We start from the raw sequence: 26,568 nt of genomic DNA, 5'->3' as shown, positions 1-26,568 counted from the left end.
TCAGACCACCAGCTTTTGATGCTACAATCCATAAGCATGGCCAAATACATCACCCATACCCACCCCTAAAAATAGATTTTGCTGATTAATTTCATCACTAATCCCCTAAAAAAAGCAAAAAATGATCATACATGGGTTGACTGTCATCTTCACTGCAGAGGAGCCTATGAGATCGTTCAAGTCCACAGCAGACTCCAACAGTTGGTCAGCCAATGAAACCTCAGCAGCCTTACCAAATGATAAGCCCACGATTTTGCCGATGAAAAGAGACAGAGCAAGAAGATATGTTTCTCCCTTCACTATTCAGGGAAACATCAATTATACTGAAGAAAAACAAAGTACCTCATTAAATCTGGCTACCACCCTCAAAAAAGAGTACTGAAATAAACCATTGAGATGCTCCTCTTAACCATCATGCCTCACGGATTCTAACTCAGAAGAAACTGGAATGTCACCCCAGTTGAAAATCCCAGGATGGTAACCAGGGAAGAGTCAGCAAATGAGAAATGACCAAAGTGAAATGCGAAACTTAACTGAAAATTTTAGACAAATATTGATTGATAAGGAAAACTTTGAACATAAAACATACTGGAGAAGATACTAACAAAATATTCAACCTTTTAAATTTCAAGTAATGGAGTTATAAAACTTGACCAGCATGACCCAGCAGTCCCACCTCCTTCCATAATTCCACTTGAAACACTCTGAACTTGCATACCTCCTGCTCAAACAGTTTTATCTTAGGATGGATTACTTGCTTAAAACTTATGCTGTCATCTTGAAATATTCAGCGTACGTAGGTGAATTAGATGCGGTCAACATAGCCTCTACCTCTGATAATTTTATAATTTTAATATTTTCTCAGACATATTTTTCTAATTTTTGGCCCAAATTAATTTTAAATACTAGAGCATAATTCCAGAATACAGCCCATAGCATGCAAATAGGCTTACTCGGAGTGTAGCGATCAGGATAGGAGAATTCAAAAAAAAAAAAAAAAAAAAAAAAACAACTACTGGGCCAGTCTGCCTGGAGAAATATATAAATGGTATGAGTAAATGTTGACTGCTCCCTACGCTCTGAAAATGTATTGTTTCAGTTAAATCAGGATATTTACCTAAAGTTTAACAGATGAAATCTATTATAAAAGAAATATGAATAAAGGAGGAAGGTATGAGTTCTCTTAAAAGAAATCCTCCAGACAAAACCTCATCAATTGTGCATTCACTAATACAGCAGGAAAACCTAGAGGACTTCACATGAGCCATTCGACAAGATAGCCACAAATTCACCATCTCATTGCGTAGATAATCACATTTTATGAAAACAGGTACAATTACAAAAGGCTTTGATAATAAAATGCAATACTAAATACTAATTATGGCCATAAAAATTTGAATTTCATTTTAAAACTGGAGAGATCATCTTCAATTACACTTCATTCATAATAATATACGAAACTCAACTGTCCACCTTTCCAATAAAAAGCAAGGTGAAACATAAAAAATAATTTTCAAGGAAATAGAATTAAGCACAATTCATATTTATCCAAAGATTAGCCATGATTTTGGGGCAACCTTCACTGTCATTACAATAATTACAATACTCCGGTGCTTTCTGTATTCTTGATGCTTACAAAAACAAAAACTTTGAACAGCGTAAGAGAAAAACTCTTAATTAATATTTTAAGGTTATGGCAACTTCTGGATGTTCAAGAATGGAATGTGAAAACCTACTTTTTTCATTCACAACTCTCAACGTAAGGTTAAACATTTGATTAAAAAGAGCAACTTAGATTACAATATTACTTACACAGCAAAATGCGTGAACATAAGAGGAAAAATTCAAATGTACATACTTTTGCTTTCTGCATCATACAGGCTACCTTGAGCAAATTTCATTTAATACTTCTTCTGCCTAAAATTAGGTTCAAGCAAAACCAAATTTATATATTTAGGTTAAAAATTCAATTTGAATCAAATAAACGGGGATGCCATTAAATCTTAAACATATTAAGTGTCCAACCCAAAACAAGAATACAAGTGGTCAATTGGTTATGAGAACTAGAGATCCAATCGGTATTCTTTTGTCACTTCTTGAATTCCAGGGAGAGGGACTGCACCAAGAAACACAGAATGTCTGTACCTTCTTCAATCTGTAATCAAAAAAGAACGGGAAAATTAAAATTACTTTTTACCTTTTTCAAACCTTTTGCTAAAGAGCAAGCAATAAAAAGAATGGGCTTTGTCTCCTAGAATCATCTAGCAATAAAATTTTCAGCATCCTGAATTACCATCAGTTCTTTTTGGAGTCAGAACTGTCCACCTACCACATGCTTTGCCACTCAACAGTAAGAGGCAGCATAATTAAGTAATGACTCGTCCACTTACAATGCAGTTGATATCACCATTTAGCTTACCCATTTTATTCTGAATTGGGAAAGTAGAGTCAAATTTTTTAACTAATTTCAGGCATATTAGTAAACTGATAGTTTAATAGACATATGGAACGAAACCCTTAGGGCGGGCTTGCGGGTTACACTCCCAGGGCAGGGTCTATAAGCGCCAGCTTTTCACCTCTGCACCCAGAAGGGGGAGGACAGAAAGGAAAAAGGAATGGAGGCATCGCCGCGATGAGAGCCTGACGATACCTACAGGGAAAGGATGGGGGAGGAAGGGAGGGGACGAGGAGTCCCGCACCGTCACAAAGGCGGGTGAGCCCTACTATTAGCGAAACCAAGCATACGCAATTAATATTCTACCAATTCTAGTAGATTTTCCTACGAGGAAGAAAAATCTATCGATCGAATCGGTAGATAGTTTAATAGACAATGAAAAGAAGAAAAACCTCAAAAAGTCTTGAACCAAGAGGATAGATAAGTAGTGGTCCAAAAATATCCACTTATAGTCTGAGGTTTCAGGCGAGATGGAGTGGAAACGTGACATGATGAAAATGAAAAAGCAGGAGCAATTTCCACAATTTCATTTTCATTGTGGAAATTGCTCCTGCTTTTTCATTTTCATAAAATTGTGGAAATTGCTCCTGCTTTTTCATTTTCATAATATCCACTTAAATTGTCAGGACCCACCAGTTTTACGATGGATTTTTGGAAAAAATGGAAAGCTCAATCAAAAGAACATTAAAAAAATATACATTAATTAAAATAAACCCACACCATAATTTACCTAATTTAGACGTCCCATACACTGACGAATCGATGGAAGGAATCTCTACACAACGTGATGAGATAACTAAACATCTACAATTAATAAAGAATAGTATATCTCCGGGACCGGATGGAATACCCATGTGTGTCCTCAAGGAGTTAGCTCCACAGATCACACCTTACTAAGAGATAATATTCAAGAAGTCACTATCTGAATATGCAGCAAGCATATGGGATCTGGTTCAGAAAGACTTAATCTACAAAATGAATAAAGTACAAAGGAAGGCTGCAAGGTTCGTCAGAAACTGCTAAGTGTGTAAAGACAGCATCACCCAGATGTTAAACGAATCAGGCTGGGAGCCACTGGAGACTCGGAGGCTGCTCACTAGGCTTATACCGTATATCTCCGAATATAGTCCCCCCTTTTTTTCCAAAAATGGCCGCGGAAAAGTAAGGGGGGGGGACTATAATCGAGTGTAATCCAATTTAGCATACTAAAGGTGACCATAAAGTAATAAATAACGGCATAATGGCTAATGTTCTCGTAGTCTTTCTATTTGAGTATATTTATGAGGATTATAATCGGAGATATTAGTAAATACTGCCACGTTTTACCGGAAATTAAGACAATTTTTACCACAAATGTTGTACAGATACGATTATTCCGATTCAAATAGCATATCGAATATGCGTTTTCACGGAATCCATCGGGTAGCCGCTAATTTTTCTTGTAAAAGTATTGTTAGAATAATTCAATCGACACTGATCACTTAATGACGCAAAACAGTAAATAATTAAAATGAAAACTAAACACACACTATCACTACATTAATCGAACACTAGAATTGAATCAATAGTATATGTACCCGTCGCTCATTTAATAACTGCACGATTTAAATAATTGCGAAAAATAAACAGATAAAGTGAACCTTTCGTGACGATTTAGCATTTCATTGCGTCCGTAGCTACTATACGTCCATGTGCCCGTGCGGTTCGTGTTTACAACCACTGTCTTTACCGCCTTCGCAGGACAAGAATGCGCAATAGGTGATGCATTTGTTTCTGAAAAGGCGCAATAATCGACGACTTTAAACCAGAAGCGCCGGCATTACTGCATTTGATCGAAATACAGCGACTCAGCATCGAAAGTGTAATCAATTCATTGAGGAATATCTTCAATTCGTCAGGGTAAATAGGATCGATAAATTACGTCGCATAACGTTTCGCAATTATTTCCGCGATATTTTCTTTATTAAAAATAATTTTACGTTCAACAGTGAGGTGATGGATCAAGTAGAAAGATGAGGATCAATCCTGCCGCAGATTAGAGGCCTTCAAAGACGGAGTTTCGATGCCAATTTAAAAATAGCCGTTGCAGAATACGCCGTAAATCATAGTATTTACAGCGCTAGCAAAGCGCTAATACATCGCGGAAGTCATTTCGGGGGTCTCGATGCGGCAGATTCAAAGAATTAGAGGAAAATATCGTCGAATTTGTGCGCAAATGCAGAGCAGAAGCTCTTTGTGTAACTTATGCAATGATTCGCGACGAGGCATTGAACATTGATATAATTTTTTTTTTCAGTTTTAATGTTTGTTGGAAAAAGTTTATTTCTTAATTTTATTACTTTGATATTTGTAAGTCCTGTAGTTTAATTGTTTTGCTTAGCAGGCATTTGATAGCAATATTTTTATAATATTTATAATTTATTTAACACAATTTTATTTAGATTTCCTAAATTCTTCAGGTCACTTGGATTTGTGATGACTTGATGGGTGTGTTACACTGGATCTAAGGAAGTTTCAGGGCCAAATGCAATACTGTTTATGGGCTTTAAGTTAAAGCTTATATATTGACATTGTCTGTAGTCATATGGAAATCAAAAATATTAATAATTTGTGAAGGTTTAAAAAATACTATAGCCTTGGATACTTAAAAAAATTTCTCATTTCTTCATTACATCTGGTTAAGGAACTATAAATTACTGATACATGCAATGGATCTCAACATGTTTTAGGTATAGTTATTTTGTTGTGATGGAAAATATGTGAACAGATTTGTTCTTAATCTTCACAGAAAATAATAGTTTTTATCGAATCTAGAATCTTAACTTGCTAACCACAGAAAAATTGCCTTCCTTTACATTTTAAAATTTTTCCCAAAACTGAGGTCTCAAAATTGGGGGGGGGACTATATTCGGGGGGGGACTATATTCGGAGATATACGGTATTGCTTGAACAATTGAGAAAAGATATCTTTAAGAGCGACACAGAGAAGATAATATTAGAGCTCCTCTATATTTCCTGGTCCGATAGAAGCGATAAATTAAGAGAGATGTTTTGCTGAACAGATAGATATGGTAATTCATTTTTCCTCCAAACCATATAGGACTTCAATAAATGCTAGTCCTAACGTAATTAGAGAACTTCATTTTTATGAGTAAACGGCTAGTGTCCTAACACCCCCTGCCACATGCCTTTTAGGCGGCTTGCGGGATATTATATAAATGTAGATGCATATATAGATTTCAAGGAAATAAATATGACTTGAATAAAATAGCAAATATGCAACAATACACGTCATTAATTGCAGCTCAACAAAAAAACTGTTTTAACTCACCAATTTAGCAGTAGGCTTTCCACATCCATGTCCTGCTTTTGTTTCCACCCTAACCATTAAGGGATTTTTCTGTTTAGCACAGCCTCGGAAGGTCTCTTGGAGGGCAGCAATAAATTTGAGGGAATGCAGAGGGACAACTCGATCATCATGATCAGCAGTCAGCAATAAAGTGGCAGGATACTGGAGAAATGCCAACAGATAATAAAATTGAATCAATGAGAATAAAAGCTTATCGAATATCTATGCAAATTACAATAACTCAATCCACTGTTGATCTCACCTGGACACCATCTCCTACAGGCACTTTCACGTTGTGAAGGGGGGAATACTTGAGAAGACTTTGGAAATGTTCTTCTGTATCTGAACTTCCATAATCTGATACCCAGGCATAGCCAATGGTAAATTTGTGGAATCGTAGCATGTCAAGGACTCTGCAAATAAATAGATGCATACATTAACGGACAACAGAATTAAGCTCTACTTCATGACCATTCATACAAAAACTGACGTTACTGAGGCATAGGTCCGTAAGGAAATAATAGGGATGGATGAATCTAGGATTTTTTTAGGATACATATCGAGAACACATCCTTATTTCCGGGAGTCAGATCTTCCAATATTTTCAAATCCAAGTGTTTTTCAATTGCACTCTCTAAAACTAAGTGGCTGAAATACTACATTACCACGGCTTATGATTGCACTATTAGCCCTCCGTATTTAACATATTTACCCTAAACAACACAGAACCAACGGAATACTCTTGGGAGTATATAAATAATCTTGGGAATCACTGATGAATCAAAGACTTAATGCATTTGATTCGGGTGAAGTCTTCTTGAGAATACCAAAAGGTAATCTGATCAGGCATTGCCGACATTCCTAGAGTTAACTCCACCATAATGCCAGCTATGTCTGATAAACTTATCAGGTAGAATACCCGAGACAACTTCACCTGAACTGATACACTTAAGTTATTAACACATGCATTTGAAGATAATCCAATATGAATTGCAGTTTAACTATTTTTAAACAAAACTTAAGGTATGTAAAATTTGAGAATCACAATAGTAGGAATAGCAATTGTTATTTAACTTTATGTTAAATGAAAAACTATGCATATGTAAGATGAAAAGGAGATTAAAATTTACATTCAGAAACTTTCACCCAATGCTAATGATGTCATGACTGCATAATAGTACTATGTAAACAATAGGCACTAATTTCGTTGCATTAATTTAATATTTATTAAGTGCCTCTATATGTAGCTAGAGCCCTAGATATCCTTACCTGTACCCAGGGCTTAATGTGTGGCCACTGTAATTTTTATTAATAATTTGCAATATGTTCGATGGCATCATCAGTCATCTAATGTGCATCATTGATCACCAAAATTACCAAATGTCAATAAAAGGCAAAACTGACCACCTTCCATTTTTATTACCCAAAAGAAAGATTATTCAGTAGCTGAAATTAAACAAAATATAGGCAACAGTCCTCGGACAGGATCAAAATCAGTAAAGGTTCTATATCATAATGAATATTTAAACCTTGACAACTTCAATCACCAAATTATTCTCTCTGAAGCACAAATATGCAAATAAATTTACAATGAATTCACTTTGTAGCATACTAACCCAACTTGTACAACTGCAGCACCAAAAAGGTCGGGTCTCTGATTAGTACAAGCAGCAACAAGCAACCCTCCATTTGAGCCACCTTGAATGATTAATTTCTCCCTCTTGACATAGCCTGCGTTAATGAGGTATTCACCAGCACACTGGAAGTCATCAAAGACGTTCTGCTTGTTTAACAACCGACCAGCATTATGCCAAGCTTCTCCATATTCACTGAAAAAGGAGACCAAAGATGTTTGTACGTCTCATTAAAATCACGTCATAAATACCAAATAAACATCTTAACAATCAAGTCATAAATACCAATGACTTATAAGGAGCCTGAAAAGTATCAATCAAAGTAAAGAAATGACATGTAATTTATTTATAAAAGAAAAACTGAATTGGAGTAGAAATCAGAATATGAGCCAAAATGACATCTTCAACATTAGTGGACAATCTCTGATCATGTTAAAGCCCACATTAAATTGCCAATTGACCTTGGCCCTTACACTTAGCATGGGGACCATTCACATACATGAGAAATAGGCCCTAAGTTCCTTCAATGTCCATAATGGAGAGGCAATGTCTTCAAAAACCTTGACTTCATTCTCTTAGATACAGTGTTCATAATTAGCTCTCTTTAATCAATGGAAAAGAATTAAGGATGGTTTAGGCCTCTTATTTTCAACATTATTTTTTCAAATTTTACACAGAATATTCAATCACTAATAAACCTCATGATATACACAAGGACAATAACAAGTCTATGGGTAAAATAGGTTCAAAATAATGAGAATTAATATAATGCTTTCAGAGTACATGCTTCCTTGAAATATTTATAGTGAAATATTCTTTTTTAACATCTACTTCAAAGAGGAATATGAACAGTTCATGGAAAATAGAGTATGTGCACTCGGGAGGAATACGATTGAAATGCAGTTTATTCGATAAAGTGTATCGTAAATATCATTACTTTCGATTAACAGCATTAATTGTTGCTTAGTTTGTTTAATAATTACTATTTAGTATGCATTGTTTTCGCAACGATATTAGGCAGACGAAAACGCTCATCTATTGGCTCCTCGGTATGTGACGTCATTCTGTTCTATCTCATCAGCGTGCAAGGTGTTTATCGTGTTATGATCGTGTTTATGATATTATAAACTACGTGTGCATTGGCAAAAGTTGGTGGATCTGATCTGTGTAAAGGGAAATACGTTTAAGTGCTTATCATGGAATCAGGTTTCGTGAGGGTTCCTTCAAATAATATCCCGAAGTTGGATGCTTCAATGATTGACCGTGCTGATTATGTTGGACTATACCTACATGCCTCGGCACGAAGTTTTAATGTTGAAATGGAGCTTTTTTGTTGTCTTGTCTCATTCATAATAAAGAGTAATCGACGGGAAACCTCATCGGAAATTAGGTCTAACGTAATTGAATTAAGTAAGATTGTTTACAGTAGGTAATCAGCCAAAAGTTTGTTAGCACGATTCGAAGGTTTACGGAAGTAAAAGTGCCGGTAGGTAGATAACTATCGATATTTTTATTATTATCATTTCAAATACCGATCATAATTTAATTTATCTATTTAACTATTTACTATTCTATTATTATTTAACCTACTGACTTGCGAAAAAAAATTTTTCATATTCAGTTATGGCCCGTGGTGACTGGATGAATATCCATAGTTAATTATTAAATTGCTGTTACTGAGCTGGGTTCTTCTTCTTCTGGGCTATTTAAGGTTTTAAATGTAAGCACAAATAACTGAAGTTACATTTTGGTCCAGTTTAAGCAGTAATCTGATCTAAATTTCTTAAAAAAACGCACTTTTAGTCAACGTATTTGTTCTTTCGTAGAATTAATGTATTCAAAAGCGGAGTTCTGATTATCTCAATGTTTCTACAAGTTATTTTCAGTTCGCTAACATAGATATGTCAGTCAGATGTACATTTGCTTGGTTGAGGTTTATGAATAGCATTTGTGAGGTATATCTAAAAATTGGTTATTGAAAACTTGGTACGGATGAATGACGGAAATCTCTCGGGCTGGAAATCAAATGTTTGATAGTTAGATCAGACGATTACTTTTCATTCATTCGGTTTCAATATGCTTCTCGAAGCATTTGTTAGCACAAATTAGTAATTGGCTCATTTTACATTTCTTCACAGCATAAGTTTATTGGTTTTCAAGGTACAAGAGTCTTGTTATGACCGGTTATGACTATCCATTAAGCGAGGAATCCCTGCGCGCGGTGCATTTCCAAAAAGTAGTCCCGACTTGTGATACGTAATAATGAGCTTATTTCACATCCGATTTGGAAAATATTAGCATCACTGTGTTTGGAATTAAATTACAAACATTTTGAATATTCAAACTATAACTTTTTATCGAAAATTAATTTTCCGTTTTTTAGTTAGTAGTACGGGTACAGTTACTAAGTTAGTTACTACATAATTAGTGACTTAGTTTTCACGAATTAAGTCCTACTATTTTCAAGGATCATCACTGTTTAAGTGTCTCTTAATTTTAATGTCACTATAAATCTGCAAACGAATGCAAATGCGAGAATCGAGGAGCAAGAAATACGATTAGGTAGTTCGAGGTAGAAAAGTTGATAGAGTCTTGTCGTCAGCGTAACCGAGAAACAAATGAATTAAAAGATGTAGATGATGGCATGTACACACTTTAAATCTAGTTCATAAGGCATTCCATGGCTTCTTTCCAAACTCAGTATATGCTGTAGAGGGGCTCATTCTAAAGAACAAGGAATGCCTGAGAACACGTCGAACAAAATGACGTCACAGCCTTGAGAATATGGCCGACTGGTGTTTCAGCGCATCATTAATTTTGCAAATTTTAATAATTAATATCTCGCTTAAAAAGTACCTCTCTATTCTCAGACTCGGAATTTAGCCTAATTGAGGTGTAAATTCTTTTTTAAGATCACTTCCCAAAAATGTGCACATACTCTATTGTCATAATGATTTTAGTGCTTATTAAAAATTTTCTATCTCCTTATCATTATAAAGTTTCATTACAATGCCTTTACTGCACACAAACTTAACAATCGCCCACCAAATCAAATCCGCACATCTAGTAGCCTAAAGCCCATATGATACTTCCCAATTTATTGGCCAATCCATTGAATATTGGATTGTGGTCCAACTGACACACACCAATTTCTAGTCCAATATCCTTTTCGCAATATTGGACACAATTTCTTTCCCAATTTGGAATTTAAAACAGGTCCTATTTTCTCGCAGCCAATCTCCAAACAGAAGTCAGTTGTCTTGACTGCTAGTGGCCAAAACAAGAAGCTATTTTCAAAACATTGGATTTGGCTGTAAAACAATGGTTTTGTTCAAAGAATTCGCTTGAAATTTCTAAAATGAGGACGAAAGAAGTTGTTTCACTGTTGATTAAAGCATACAAATCACATGAATGCATATAAAACATAAAATCATAGAAATACAATGGCGTTCTCTATCGGGACATTAGAACACTCCTATGGCAAATATTGGTGTGAACATTGATACATGTCATACGGTTCGTAACGCCCAATGTTTTAAGCAATATTGCACGGCGATTTATTGGCCAATAAATTGGAAAGTATCATACGGACTTCACAATAAGAATGTGCTCAGCTGGTAGCAGCCGGAGCATAAACGCTCACCTCCAATTCTCAAAAGCTTCGGAGATGAGTGTTTGCGCTTCGGCTACTCCCAGCTGAGTGCATTCATATTGTTGGGCCACTAGATGAGCGGATTTGATTTGGTGGGCGATCGTTGAGCGTTTGTGCACTAGTGGTATTATCTCAGTCAAAATAAAATGATACCACTTACACCAAAATGGAAATGGAAGGTATCCCTAGGTACCAGAGACCTCCAACCAGGCCTGATTTCTGTTAGGCTTGTGCTCTACCAGCTAAGGTTCCCTTACAGCTTCAGACAAGGTTGCAGGTCTCTACTAGATACAGTAAAACCTCTTTACATCGTAATGGAGGGGACCAAAATTTGGGCAATTTGATGTATGGAGGTTCACTATAGAGAGGTTTTAGTGATAGGCACGATATTTTCATATACTTTGGAAATGAAAGGCACTATGTACTGTCTTTTAAACCATTATATTATGTGTTTAAACAAACATGCATGCATCAGTGAAAATATATTTATTATTAAATAATTACAGAAAGCGAGTGCTATCGCATGATTTTTACTATGATTCGGGAGAAAATTATGTGATCTCTCTCAATTCAACAGTCACTTAAAATGATTAGGATAGTTGGATACCTTTTCTCTCATTTACTGTTAGGTATGGTCTCATATTGAACAAAATGGCCACAACTAATGATTAACGTGAAAATTACAGCATATTAAAGGTATGTAAGAAAAAAAAGAGTGAAACATTCATTGCTGAAAATGTCATTCAATGTAGGTAATCACGGCTGCATTAATGGTCTCTTGTTGTCTCGGTATGATTTGCGGAGGTAGTTAGGCCGTCTCGGGGGTATCTCCTTGGTATAATAAGTGGAGGTTTTACGATATAAAGAGGTTCACTACATAGAGGTTTGCCTATAAATTTACATGTAAACCAGACGGGACCGTATGGATGGTATGATGTACGGAGGTTTATGATGTAAAGAGGTTCACTACGTAGAGGTTTTACTGTACTAAACTTTTAGAACTGATTATCACTGGAATATTTTTGACAGGTTCAACATACCCTCCTCCTCTAATATTAGGTATGGCCAGGACACCTCCAAAATGCTGGATGAAGACAAGTCGAGTTACACTGAAAGTTGGTTGAATACTAACATTGAACCCACCATACCCATAAAGGAGGCATGGATTGGTTCCGTCCTTGGCTAATCCCTAAAAAAATAAATTTCAAACATAACTGGACAGGAATAAATTTAAAAAATCAACCAATAAAAACTAGAAGATCAATGTTCGCTGACAGAACATAATTGTCAATTCGATTTCATTTTATCAAGAAGAACTTCAATAATAGAAACATTAAGTGGAAGTAATTTTATAGGTAGAACAAAAGAAAAAAAGTATAAATGTTTAATGGTTGCCTTTAATGGCGACATTCACTCTCAAATGTCACTTACTTTCTTGTGGACAATGAACATGGGGACACGAGTGCCATCCTTACTAGAATAGAATACTTGTTCAGTCATATACTGAGTTGGATCAAATTCTTCTAGCTTGGTTTCTCTGTACACCTAAAATGGAAATGCTAAGAGTCAACAATCATCACCATAGAATAAATTCCACAGACCGCAAGAGAATGTTTCCATTAGCAAATGCAGAGATGAATTAAAGCAAACCTTTTGAATAATATCTACCACTCTCTGAACTTTGAACCAGAATCGGAATCAAAGCCCTAAATAAATATGCACCACACCCTATATGAAAAAATTCTTGAGCACATTTTCCACAGTGTAATGAGTACAGGGACTAAGTACATACAGGAACCAAGAGCCTATGCCACAAAGCAAACCGGAATCATCAAAAATAGCAACTGGCCCACCCATGATACCAAATTAATATGTACTTCAAGGATTAATTTTATTCAGATCATTAATTAATTTATTTATTTATTTCCATACCACCGAAAACAGCTCTATACGGCCTTTTACATCAGGGTTATTAACATGATTAACAGTTTAACATACACAAACAACCATGCCCTGGATATGGGTAACTTACTCAGGTGGGACTCCAACCGGCAACCACCGGTTTGGCAGGCGAGGACTTAACCCCGCCGCCACCGAGGCCGGCAAAAGACATCACATAAAGAAATAAAAATTTTGAACCTTGAAGTGATTTGAATTAAATTTACCTCTGGCTCGGGATTACTCTTAGAGAGATCACAGCGGTAAATGATTCCTGGAGTTAAAAATGAGGTAAACTGGTAGAAAATTTCAGTGTGCTTTCTCTTTCCAGAATAACCAGTTACCGTCCCCACATCCAATGGTAGATCCCTAATAAGTTCTCCATTACTTAACTCTCGCAGCTGAAGCACACTCTGGAAATATAAACAGAAATAAAATAAATAAATATAATTAAAAATAATGCATGTAAAATGAATTCAGGATAACAAGTGGATTAACACAAATAATAGGGCAAATCAGTACAACGTGAAAAGGGAAGAATGCATTTAAGCCTTTATATGTACATCAGGCCAAAACTGGTCTTACAAATTGGGCAAGAGGCCAAAGTGGTGACATGAATAATAAGTTTATAGATAATGCAAGGGCATTTTATTCCTTTCAATCAATCATTCCATTTCAGTAATAGCTTCACATTGGCAGTGTACTGAAATTCAAGATGCATTTCATTCATCCCCAACTAGCAATTCAATTCATGGCTTCAGCAGGCATGTATGACAATAGATTCACAACAAAAAAATATTCAGTTACTCATAAATAAAAACAGTGGAAAAGTCAATGGCCACTTGAAAATTTTGTGACATCATCATGCCCATGTATTAGTACCAAATTTGCTGGAGCATAAGGTTCTTTGCTGCCCAATTCCAAACCATCCCAGGAAGTGGACCAAATCACCTCAGCTGTTTCACCTCCCCCTAATGCCCTACTACACCATTAACAATAATAAACTTCTTTACATAGAATTTTTTCATATAACCTTTCATTATTTCTACTTGTATATGTAGAAAGAAAATTTCCCTCCGCAAAAACGGATATTACAAAAAATGAGTATAAGCCCCACACATTACCTTGTAATCACCTGCTACCACATATTTTAATAATGAAGAACAGTGGCAGATCCAGGAGAGAGACACAAAGGGGGGTCAACTCCCAGCAGTGGTGGAGGCCCAAACAAAATTACCATTCTATCTAGTGTAAACTGGATACCCAAAAGGGAAGGGGCTACAGCCCCCTCAAAACTCCTCTCTGGATCTGCCACTGTATTGCAACATACCAAAAGCGTGTAAAATAGGCCCTCCAGCAAATTTGTATTTCAATTTGTTGAAGTAGGTAAATATAATGGCTTTTCTCACAAGAAATAATTGAACATTGACTTTGATGTTATTTCTTTAAAACACTCACGTATTATTTAATGCATTATTATTTTCTTTATCTTATTCTTATTGGCACAAATTTTTTTTATTTGATGGTGGCTCAATTCTGGTCCTATGACCCTTGCGACCACCTAAAGCTCCTCCTCTTTGTTATCTTATCTATGTTATTTAGGAAATGGTCTCTATGTTATATAGGAAAATATAACTAATACTTTTGCACAAAGTGGCAACCCCCAAAATTTCAATTTTATCTGGTGTGCGTTTAGAGTAGAGATGGGTCTTCCAACATAGACTCGAGATGGGTGGAAAAACATTTTTCTTGAATATCTTATACGAATACTTAATTTTTATCCAAATACCTCAATGGAATATTGAACACTGCATTAATGAATATGCATTTTTCCACCAATTTCAAATACAAATGAAAATTAAAAATGCGGAATGCTTTGCAAGTCATTCTACTTCAATATGGCTCCCAAATCCTGACGCAACTATCACCCATGATTACATCAAACTTGCACGCATTAAGTACCGCAATGCTTTAATTCTTTCTTAAATTCATATTGAAGGTTACATTATTAGTATTGCTTTACTGCATTCTTTGAAAACCTAAAATAAAATATCAAGATGACAGTAACTTTAAAATTAGAATATTTAAAACGTAAATTTGATCATGCAAAACGGAGTTAGAAAAGGAAAAGCCTTCTCGGGTGCATACAGTGGAACCTCGTTAAAGCGAGTACGGGCTATAACGAGACCCCCGCTATTACCAGAGATAGCCGATGCACCGTCAATTGATCATATAATAAGCATGTTAAAAATTTCGTTTTTACGAGGCCCTTTTGGTGTTGGCTCTCGCCATAGCAAGGGTTTCACCGTCGGAAAAACTTACACCAAGACTCCTTAATCTCTGTAATTGCTAGCGATCTGTTAGAAATGAAGTTAATGGAGTGCTCAGTCTCAAATTTAAGTGGTAAACTGTCGTTCGATAAATAAGTAGTTAATTTTGGTGAAAATATTGTGGTATTAGCATTCGCGAATGCTTGATCTTCTTTTGTTCCTCGAGCGGCAGAAAGCAGTCGTCAGCATGCCCGCACGTCCATGAGTTGCATGAATAGAAAGCATTTGATGGAACACACCATGGCCAAAAAAACACCAAACACGTCTAAGCGAGAAAATAAAAATAAAGGAGTAAAATGAGGTATATTGGCTATTATTTGCACCACCTCCGGTAAAGCGACAATTCGCTATAGCGAGTGTTTATTGGTGCACCGTGGGGTGTCGTTTTATCGAGGTTCCACTGTATAAAGGTAAACATACATTCTTCTTAGTGTTGTTCTCGTGGAGTCATCTGGATTATGAGTATTTTAATCCTTATTTCCTATTACTAGTTTTTGTAAAAATATTATTAAAGAATTGAACCAAACAAATATACAAACCTTCACGTATGACCCAACGATTGTCAATGGATTTAAATTGAATCATGGAAGATCTGTGCAGTGTATTTGGAATTTGAATATTTGATAACCTTGTGTCATCGAACATCGAATAGTGTAAAAACCTCATTATTTGAGGTGTTCAGTGATTCAACTAATTAGAAAATCCCTTCCCTAGTTTTGACACAATAGCCCCTTCTGTAGACCACTGATGATACATATGAGAAAGACAGAGATGCAGATATTGATGCAAATGCAATATGCCATGAACCAAAAACATACCCACCTTGACATCGTGAACATAGCACACAACTAAGTTTGTCTGGTTGACAGGGGCGGCCCAATCCAGGACATCATGGGGGTGTTCAGCAAGGAGAGTGACCCAGTTGTCAGGTGAGGGGTTAGTAAGGTCTATCTGCACAAGACGGTAGTTTGGTGCACCCTTATTTGTGCGGAATACACAAACTGATCCATCATTGGTTATGTACTGAAAAAAAACAATAATTGATTAGGTAAAACAATGATAGTAAAATATTTGTTTATTCCACAGATTTTTATTACCAACCGACCCGAATTTCAACAAACTTTGTAATTTTCAAGGTGAAGCTACACACAATGCGAGCTAATTTACACAATTTGCTTATTTTTGGAGGTAGAGTTTAGCTAGTAATTGGGTGAGGGGTAAAAGGATCAACTTTCTCATGGACAAAGAGCTAATGTGTCCTGCTCGAAGCTACATAATAAGAAATGACAGTTGAGGAGTAGGAAGGGTAAAAAAAATTAATAACAACTTTTCCCTTGATTAAGCGACCAGCACCGGTCGGAAAATGTAGGGGTCAACCAAACATTTATGTGGCAATATAGCCGAAAAAGTTTTAACGACCATGACACATGCATTTTTGTTTTAGCATTTTATAAAAATTACAAACGGCTCCAAAAAGTCCACCTTTACCCCTTTAAATTATTTGTGAAGAACCTTGACATAAAAATCACACGTGTTTAGAGTCTAGCAAATAATTAGCAAATAGACAGGTGCATTACTTCACAGCTTTATTACCCCACACCGGTCCTTCTCTAACTTGATTTCATGACATACCTGGAAGGATAAAATCAATACCAAGAAAGAGTATAAAGACAGGGAGGCATAACTCAATCAACCGATGACAGCTTCATGGTAATGTGTAGCTACCAAACTTCATGCATGAACGCAATGCATATTTTAATTATTTCAAGTTTTGACATTCCAAAAATTTTTAATTATCACTGCCTTTAAATCAGGGCCATCATGATAATAAGACAAGTATTTTTAGCATGCTGATAGTCAAGCAAGGCAATGGCATAGAGTGCCATGGCATTGTATTAAAAGAGTAACAAAGCACTTTGTCGCATTGAGCGTATTCAACGGGAGAGAGTGCTCAGAGCTATGTAGCATATTCCTAGCCTCTCTGAATGGAAAAAGTTGATTAGACATACATAGATGCTATTGAATTATCTACACACTATTGAAAACCTAAAACTAATAATTGAGCTCCTACCAATCAGCAGCAAGAGCTCAAGCAAGTAACGGCTGATATGACAGCTCTGAGGAATGGCTGAGTGCTCACACAGGGTTCCCACTCCACCTAAATAATGAAATTCACAGTTTTTTCCAGGTTTTCACGTTTTTTTTTCAGGTTTTCACGGTCTCAATGTCGTCAAATTCACGGTCCGATAATAAGCCAACATTAAGACAGTCACCAGCCGTATATTAACTAAAAATTAATGTACGCGACAGACGCCGTGAATGTAAACGCAGCAATGAAAAGTGATATCTATTATGGCGTGACCTATCGTTTGCAAAATTCAGGGCCGACTAAAGGTCCAACCCAACCGGGCTCTTGCACGGACGCCGAATACCATGGCCTCCTTTAATATACGAATTCCCTTAGGACCTTCTTCCGCCTGGACACCGGAAGTCTTTTTTTAATTCCTCGCCGAGAGATTGTTTTTTGTGCACGTTGCTATTACCGCACAGTAACCAAATGCCCCTTACCCTATCTTTCTGAGATCGCGGAAAATATTTTATTAAAATTGTTTATAGAATGTAATAAATCAATTTTATATAATTTTAATACACTTGGTTTGAAATATATAAAGACAAAATAAATACCTGCTGAAAAACGTTATTTTCACTTTCACTTTATTATTCACACGAACTCAAACAAGGTGAGCGCAGTGTATTGAGAGCTATTGCCATAAATTGAAAGCCTATTAGCCGTAGAAATATTTCCTTAAGTAAAATTCCAATGGCAAACTCATATTTCGAAGCATATGGCATGTGCCCTCATTTTGTGTGGGAACCGAACTTCGAGTTACAAATCAGATAGTTCTCGTAAATGGTTCATTCTATTAGAAATGCAAGTCATTTCATTCGTCCTTTTTCGAATACAAGTCCATCCCAAGCTATCACTGAAATTGAAATGCTAAGACAAAATTACAGACTTCCGCCATTAAAATGGAAAATATCGGTCATGTGTCGTCATATATTTCAGGACCAATTACTCCACTTCGAATATTCGTGTGTAGATAAATGCGTAGACCAAGAGTCTGCGCGTGTCTGACCTTGAAACATGATTAATGTATCGAATTTGACCTGTCAATCGTAGTATCATTATCAAGATTGAGATATTTTTAAGGTTTAATGGCGAAATTCACGGCTTATTCACGGTTTTAAGGTTTTCACGGTTGAGTGGGAACCCTGTCACATTGAGCTGCTGCATAGAAGTCGCATGGTGATATTGTACCGCTGTTGTGGGAGAGCACTTAGTACTCATTACCCCTGAATGTGACCATTGTCACAGTGGTGAAACAGATGGGGAGGGGAGTCCAACCTGTAACTTACATTCACCTCGGCTCAAGATTTATAACTTTACCAGTCTGTATTCAAATTTTTTTCACAGCTGTTTTGGCACAGTGGATCTAACTTCCCAAATTTTCTTCCTCTCTTAGTTTCACCCCTTTAACAGCACATTACAGTCATATCAAGAATAAGGCATCATGAACTCGAGCAGCAAGAAGTTGTTACTTTGACCCAAAAATAATGCCACCATTGCTAATTCTGCAGCTAAAGAACCCGACCATAAGCTGAAGAATGCAAAAAATAAACAGTGCTCATGAATGCCATGGGTGTGTATGAAGGTGAGCCAACATTATTGTTTCCTGAGTCTCAAATAAATAGGTCAAGACTCTTGATCCATTTACTTGAAACTAGATACAATGAATCAAGAGAAATTTAGATTATCACAGTGATTAGATGCACTGGTATTAGCCATTTTCAGGTGTACTGTTTCTTGGAATGAAGTTTTAATGCCCAGCATTTCCTTCCTCCAACCAAGTTGGTTCATTTGTAACTTGGAGATGGCTTATATTTCTCACTCTTCCCGAACTGAATGGACCATTCAAGGTTGAAAAAAATTATACTGATCAGAACCACAACTAGAGATTCAACTAACCTCATAATCAGCCTCTAGTTTGTGGACAATTTGGGTGAGCTGAACTTTTCCATTCACAACACCATCCGGGAAGGCCTCACGAAGGTCACAAAAGAATATAAGGTTATCCCTGCAGTCTCTCTGGGGTGTGACAATTAAGTAGTTTCCACAGTCACTAACTTCAGCTCCTCTGTAAAAGCAAGAATTAAATTATGAAGACACAAATTATATGGCATCCTCAAATTTTCCAATTTCCATTATTTCACCATCAGAATTGGCAAAATATTATTAACACGTTCAGCGTCGCTTCGGTCATAATGACTGAAACATGTACTTCATCTTCACGCCGCTTCGGTCATTATGAGCGAAGAATGAGCCTTTCTTATGGCCACTCATAGCACACCGTCGGTCACAGCTACTTCGGCGATGCGTATACAACGTGACCGACGCGGCATGCGTAGACGAATGCACACAAAAACTCAAATAGAAAGGATCCAAGTGTTAAAACAAAAGAAAATAGAATAACACGTCGGCGCAATGGGCGAATTCGTATAAAATTCCACGGCAGGGAACATGTTAATGGTGAAACTTAAATGTGGAATAAATTCCAGAACAAGATCTTTTCAGAAGTGCATCAGAGGAAGCCCAAGGATTAACTTCACATTAGAACTTTTTTCCTAGCTCTTATACTCATGTTGTGATAGTCACAAATGTGCTGCCTTTGAGCCGAAGCAATTAACTTGTGCACCAATAACGTGAGGGCTGATTTGTAGCTTTTGGCCACGTGCCCGCAAGGTGACCTTGGAAGAAGCCAAAAACATTGATGTAGAGAGAAAATATTTCAAAAGGAAAATAAAGAAAGCAGCTGTCACCATAACAATTCCAACAATATTCAGAGAGAAGTGGGATAACTCCCAGCCCAGGTGAGGGTGATGCTTCCAGAGCAAACCAGATTTTACCTACAATGACTGCAAGACATCAATTGACCTTTCTTGTCTTTTATACTGTATTTTAGATCTTACAGTTCATTCATATTATTAATTGTGCCAAAAATATCATAGCATGCACTTTACCATACATATGCCCTATTCAAGTTTGACCCTTATGCTGCTTTGATCATTCTAATGATAAACACAAAATGATGAATCCTGCTGTAACTGAATACTGTTTTGTCAAAACTGCCTCATTAATACATTAGACTCTCGTTAATACAAGCAACGTTATTACGAAGCAAATCGTTGGTCCTGACAAAAAGGCCTATCCATTCTATAGTAAAATAAACGTTAACACCTAATTTTCATTACTATGAAATTACGAATGTCAGTCCCGGTCTCAGCAGTTACAAAATGAACTTTGTTATGAAGTTTCACGAATAAGCAATGGCATTTAGTTTTACGAACCTCCGGTTTTCAGTCCCATGAACTTTGTAATAATGAGAGTCTACAGTAATCAGGTAATACAAGATGTCAAAAGTCATTGAAATAAATGAAACTGCTCACATAACTGTTAAAAAAATTAAAATGTGACCTGTTCAAGGTCTAACCAAAGGGTATTAGTCCTAACAATGGTCAAAATTCAAGAGATTTTTCGATCACCAAATAAGTTATGATAATAATAAATCAGATATGATGATAGAGGAACACAATGCTAAGTCCTAATACAGTGCACAAATAAAATCTGCTGAGAATTGAGAGCTCATATTAGCTATTCAAAGAAAACACTGATGTTTGAGGCAAAGCTAAAAATATTAACTTACATTCGCCAAAGGGGTTCTTCAGGAAATTCAACGACCAATACATCCTCAGACTGAGGAGTTCCCACACGGTGATAATAGAGCTTCTGATGCTGATTACTCAGGGTTTCAGACCCATCAGTCTTTCCGAGTTGATCTGGGTACCTCTGCAATTGTGAAATATACATTGGAGTGATAAATTTTATCGACAATGCAATAACTTTATATTGATTGATATCAAATTAAAATTCAAATTGGATTAAAACTACACACATTTTTCAACTATTATTTACACACACAAAAATATGTGACCTCAAGTTTGATACTTTGTTTATTCTGAAAACAAAATAACACAAAATTTTTAGAGTTGGAAAGATTTAAGGTTACCTTTAGACGAGGTCAATTTTATCAACTTAGTACCTATCATTTAAAAAGGTGTATCATAATCATAGTATTATAGCTCATCTTCAACACACAAAAATTGTCTTTGAATATAACTTTTTTTGGAATTTTACATTACATTCTTGAAGTAAATTTTTATTTTGATATCTAGAAACAACTTCCCAACAGGAAGAGCAAATTGCAGAACGGAGTTCTTGGTTACAACAGCATTTGGTTGGTCAGATATTTTCATCTTGGTTCATTATTCATTTTTAAAATTAAGATTAAACAGCTTAAAATTTTGATGCAGTCATAGCCTTCAGTCATAGTCATCTACACATAGCCTTAACACATTTGCTGTGGCGTGAATGGGAGTTCACACCCTCACTTACACCCAGGGCAATAGCAAATTCAATATTTTTCTTCATTTTACGGCTGATGAAATTTTGAGAAAAGAGCCTTTCTAGACAAAAAAGTTATGGATGCATAGTACATATGTAGTGCAACCAGAAATGTGACCTACCAAAGGGTCATGCCACCGAGGATGAAAGTTATTCAACACAAGATCGAGCGTGACCCACCAGTTGATCACTCTCTCCCCAAACTGGATTGCACCATGCAAAATGGTCAATCATCCACAACTTAGACCACCACTTGAGATAAGAGGAATTTCGTACAAAACACATTAGTTCAGTGTTTTATAAGACTCCACCCCCTGATGTCACTTCAGAATGGAATTTGATGGCTAAATCGGAAAAAATTGGATTGGCACCACCATAGGTTCCCAGGTAGCTTTGCCCAACACTGGCTACAAACCCATGTAGCACAAGACCAGAAATAAGCAACGCGGAGTCCCAAAATTCTCGAATTACTGTACACATTGGGATGGCCTCACAATATGGGTCCCTAGTTTTGTCCCCAATTTCAGTTGGCCAGAAAGGTGGCTGCCCAATGTTCTTCCACTTCTCCTCTGCCCACTTCCATCGGCAGGTGGCCTGGTGTAGTGGTCGTGAATACTATCGTTGGTAGCATACAAACCAAAATTGCATTTAGCACAGATGATTGCACTCAACATGTAAACACATGGATTTGGGAGAATGGAGAGTTTCTTGAAAAGAGGGCGACATGGAGCTCTAAGGGGTGCACTACACATCAGTCTCACTATCTTCTTTTGTATTTTAAAAACAACATGAGCACAGGGAAAAGGGCCCAAAAAAGGATGCTATAAATAACGTGGGAATAGAATTCACCATAATAGATTCTGATCCGTCACCTACACCGAACACGCCAAGAGGAGGACCGTGACCGCCATGGACGTCGTGTACACCCTCAAGCGCCAGGGACGCACCCTGTACGGATTCGGTGGTTAGATTTCCATCGCGGCAGCAGCCCATTACATCTGGCAGCTGCAGCATCATCGAATAACAATGGCTCTCCCTGGCGCTTGAGGGCGTACACGACGTCCATGGCAGTCACGGTCTTCCTCTTGGCGTGTTCGGTGTAGGTGACGGATCAGTTCACAAATCAGTTCACCATAATAGATTGAGATTAGCACTTCACTGTTAACTGTTGACCTAATCATGGATCCACTATCAGTTCAGATATGTATTAGCCATTCCGAATGCCATAAAAAATATGGCATTGAAAAAGGCGGAGCAAGGTACGTGGTCTCCCCTTGTCAGTGGCCACCTGTTGAGGGGATTGGGCAGAGGGGAAGTGGAAGAACATTGGGCAGCCACCTTTCTGGCCTACTGAAATAGGGGACTAGAATAGAGGGCCCATATTGTGAGGCCCTCCCAATGTGTACAGTAATTCAAGAATGTTGGGACTCCCTTTGGTCTATCTTTGTGAGTCAGGCGCCACCTCTAAGCAGGGGCTAGAAGATGAACCGTTATATGACCCACCAGTGCATCCCACAGCAGTGTGAACCAGGAATGCATGTAGCAATTCTGCTTTGAAGGTGTTAAGGTATTTTGCTAATAAGCTTCAAGTTCGAGTGCACACATTTCTGAGTGAGGTGATACCGTCTATCATCTGGTAAAGCCAACTTGCCAGTAAAATTAAACAAAAACGGGGAGGGACAAAGAAGGAGAAGGAAGGTCTTGGGACATATTTGCACATAATTTTTACTGACTCATCCTTTTGGCATACTCACACCATAGAATATTCCTTTGTGATCATGAGTCCATGTAATCTGCGAAAACTTGACTTTTTCTAAAACTTCTGGATAGTCTTTTCCTAGAATGTATAATATTTTGTTTTATTAACTCAAATAATATACATAGAAAAATAAAACAAAATTAATCGTGCAAGCATATTGAACTCAAATTATGATTGATTCTGAGTAACTATTGCTAAATTCAATACCTAAAAGCTAGCTAAGCCACCATATATCGAAGAGCTGAACTAAGGGAAAATCATACGCCAAAAAAATAAGCACAGAGTTGGGCAAGGTCACAGTAGGGTAATGCAATCATAGGTATTTCCTGAATTTAGAGGAGAGTTTTATTTGAGAGTAATGTGATGAATTATTAATAAAATGAACTTTTATTATTGTAAATACGTGAATAGTTAATTGTAACTTGCATTAAAGTTGAGAAAATTACCAATTCTATGTAACCTCGAACATAATAATTATACCAAATATAAGCAATAAAAATCTCTCTCTCTTTCTTACTACATTTATTTTTAATAAAGCGAATGATGTATTGCAAATTTTGCACACTGGAGGATGATACATGACTGCTTTTCTCCTACTTTCTCTATTTGCAAAATGAATGGCACTCCAAATCCAATAATAAATATGTACTACACATTGTCAGAAAATTTCGTTAACTACAGTACATATTATTAGAAAATGTACTGAAAATTTAAAAAATAACGAACTAATGTCTGAGAGCTACATATGGTGCCTCAATAATAGATGATGTTCCAATGTAAGCACTAAGTGTGACTAAGAATTAGGTTTATCATTTAGGAACCATGGGTTTCATTTAATAAGTTTTTGAACCTCACACTAAGCAAACATCAATTACAATAAAATAGAAGAAAAAAATTTCCCCCCTTTAACAAATAAAATTTAGGGATATAATCTAATTTTAAAAATTCATAGATTTTAAAGAAAGTTTAACCGATTCCAAGGATCAGGGAAGATAAGACACACTTGATAAATACTCTCCTAGGAATTTTAAAATTACCTAATGTTAGCAAAATATAATTGGGCATATCCCACATACATATCAGATTATGCAGCGTAATTTTGGAGCTGGATAATTTAAAAGCATACCCAGGCATTAGGTCCTGCTAGTTCTACCAGATATTAATTATGAGATAACAGAGAGAGGAATTAAAATGTTAACACACCAGTTTCAATGTCACGAAAATGGATTGTGACCCAGTCAGAACCTGATCGGCTCAGTCCGTAAGCGAGAATACTTCCATCTTCAGAAAAACGAGTTCTTGAGAGAGCTACAGTTCCATCTTCGGAAAGAGAGTTGGCATCCAAAAAAACACGAGCCTCTTCCTCAGGCTGGTCGAAAGAATCTTGGACATAGAGCACACTGATAAACGAAAAAAACGCAAGTATGTAATAGTGCTTTCCTGAGAAGCCATTTCAAACACATACCTGCCATTGCCTCAATCATCAAGAACAAAAACATTTAATGAAACACCCTCATACGGAGAGTTTCCCTTTACGATTAAAAATAAAAAAGCAAACAGTGCAAAAGTATGGGGCTTCTTTTACATACCGACAGAAAAAACAAACCTTTGATTCTGCAATCCAGTGTTTTTAAAGAAGAAATATTTATCACCGTGGCGATACGGGCAGGAATATTTCGGATAATTCCAAAGTTGCCGAAGCCTGTTACGAATATCATCGCGAACAGGACAGCTTTCTAGGTACGGCTGAGTAATCAAATTTTGCTTTTCCACAAATTTCTGGGTCTCAGGTGAATCTGGGTCTTCTAGCCATCTATATGGATCAGCGATCTGAAACAGAGGTATGAAATGATTCGACTTGAAATTAACGTTTCACGAGAAAAATGAGCCTTTAATCCGATAAATCAGTGCTGACAACAAATTGGGAACAAATAGGTAAATGTGTCATATATACAATACTGCACTAACCTTTGTGCCATGGTAATCATCGGCAACTGATTCATCTTTCCTAGCAATGGGATAATCAAACGTCATTCTAGTAGAGAAGTTAACGTGGGATCTAAGGCAAGCCTAAGACAAAAACAACAGCTGTGTGAGAATGGTTGTTATTTGTTTTGATTGTCACCGCCTCCAAATACATAAAAGTTAAAAAGACGCCTTACTGTAAGTTTTCTTGAATGATTGAAAATAGAAAATAATGCTCCAAATGTGTCTGACTTCCTTGAGACAAATGTCCTTGATAATGATCTTAAACTCCAATTATGTACAAGCTTTGCAAATAGTCGGGATGACCGTACTCGCCCCAACACATTTGAAACCGGAAGTGAGCCCATTGTTGCGGTACTTTTCGATAGATCGACAATACATATCTCATGATCGATTGTCGAGGCGTCAAGTTTAAACCATTTCTTTTCAAATATCTTATTTATACAATCTTTTAGATAGTAAACTAGCTATAAAAGATTATAATTACATTTTTAAACTATGATTTACCTTCTTTTATTGGTTTACAAATGTCATTAAGATTTTATTCAGACAGAAAAACGAAAACACGAGCATCTTGATTGCGGAATCGATCGCTTTTCGGTGTTAACAATTTTTTTACCAAGAATATTTCGCAGATTAACTTATTCATAGGTAAACTACTGTTCCGTTAGGAATAATATTTTAGGATATATTACGGGCTGTTCAGACTTCATCCATCAAGCATTGACAAGTGTGCGTGATTGACGAATATTTTGGATATTTTTAATAAAACCTTCCTCTACAACTTTACTTTTACAGCCTTTCAATTATGTTATGGTATGCATGAGTTCCGCTAAAAATTAGTGTCTAATTAAAATCCAAGCGTCAAGAATAAAATTAACCGATCAAATTAAGTTAGAATGGAAGTAAGATACACTGCATCAGATAGGTGAACAAAAAAAGAAT

General features: G+C 36.5%; 1 protein-coding gene across 1 annotated transcript; it reads right to left on the bottom strand.

Moving 5' to 3' along the window:
• Nucleotides 1–1,299: 1,299 nt before the first annotated feature.
• On the bottom strand, nt 1,300–25,969 carry LOC124154260 (prolyl endopeptidase). The gene is made up of 15 exons (XM_046527868.1): nt 25,800–25,969; nt 25,606–25,707; nt 25,244–25,467; nt 24,841–25,037; nt 23,633–23,715; nt 21,121–21,263; nt 19,386–19,554; nt 16,181–16,381; nt 13,256–13,441; nt 12,522–12,635; nt 12,131–12,279; nt 7,421–7,633; nt 6,067–6,217; nt 5,787–5,966; nt 1,300–2,155 (listed from the first exon to the last, which is right to left on the bottom strand). Exons 2-15 carry the CDS (start codon nt 25,669–25,671, stop codon nt 2,090–2,092), a joined length of 2,142 nt encoding a protein of 713 aa, XP_046383824.1. The 5' UTR covers nt 25,672–25,707; nt 25,800–25,969; the 3' UTR covers nt 1,300–2,089.
• Between the last annotated feature and the right edge of the window lie 599 nt (nt 25,970–26,568).

This window comes from Ischnura elegans, chromosome 2 (assembly GCF_921293095.1).
Source record: "Ischnura elegans chromosome 2, ioIscEleg1.1, whole genome shotgun sequence".
NCBI classification, from domain to species: domain Eukaryota; kingdom Metazoa; phylum Arthropoda; class Insecta; order Odonata; family Coenagrionidae; genus Ischnura; species Ischnura elegans.
Note: the sequence above shows the minus strand (reverse complement) of the source record. Positions and strands in the feature narration are given on the sequence as shown.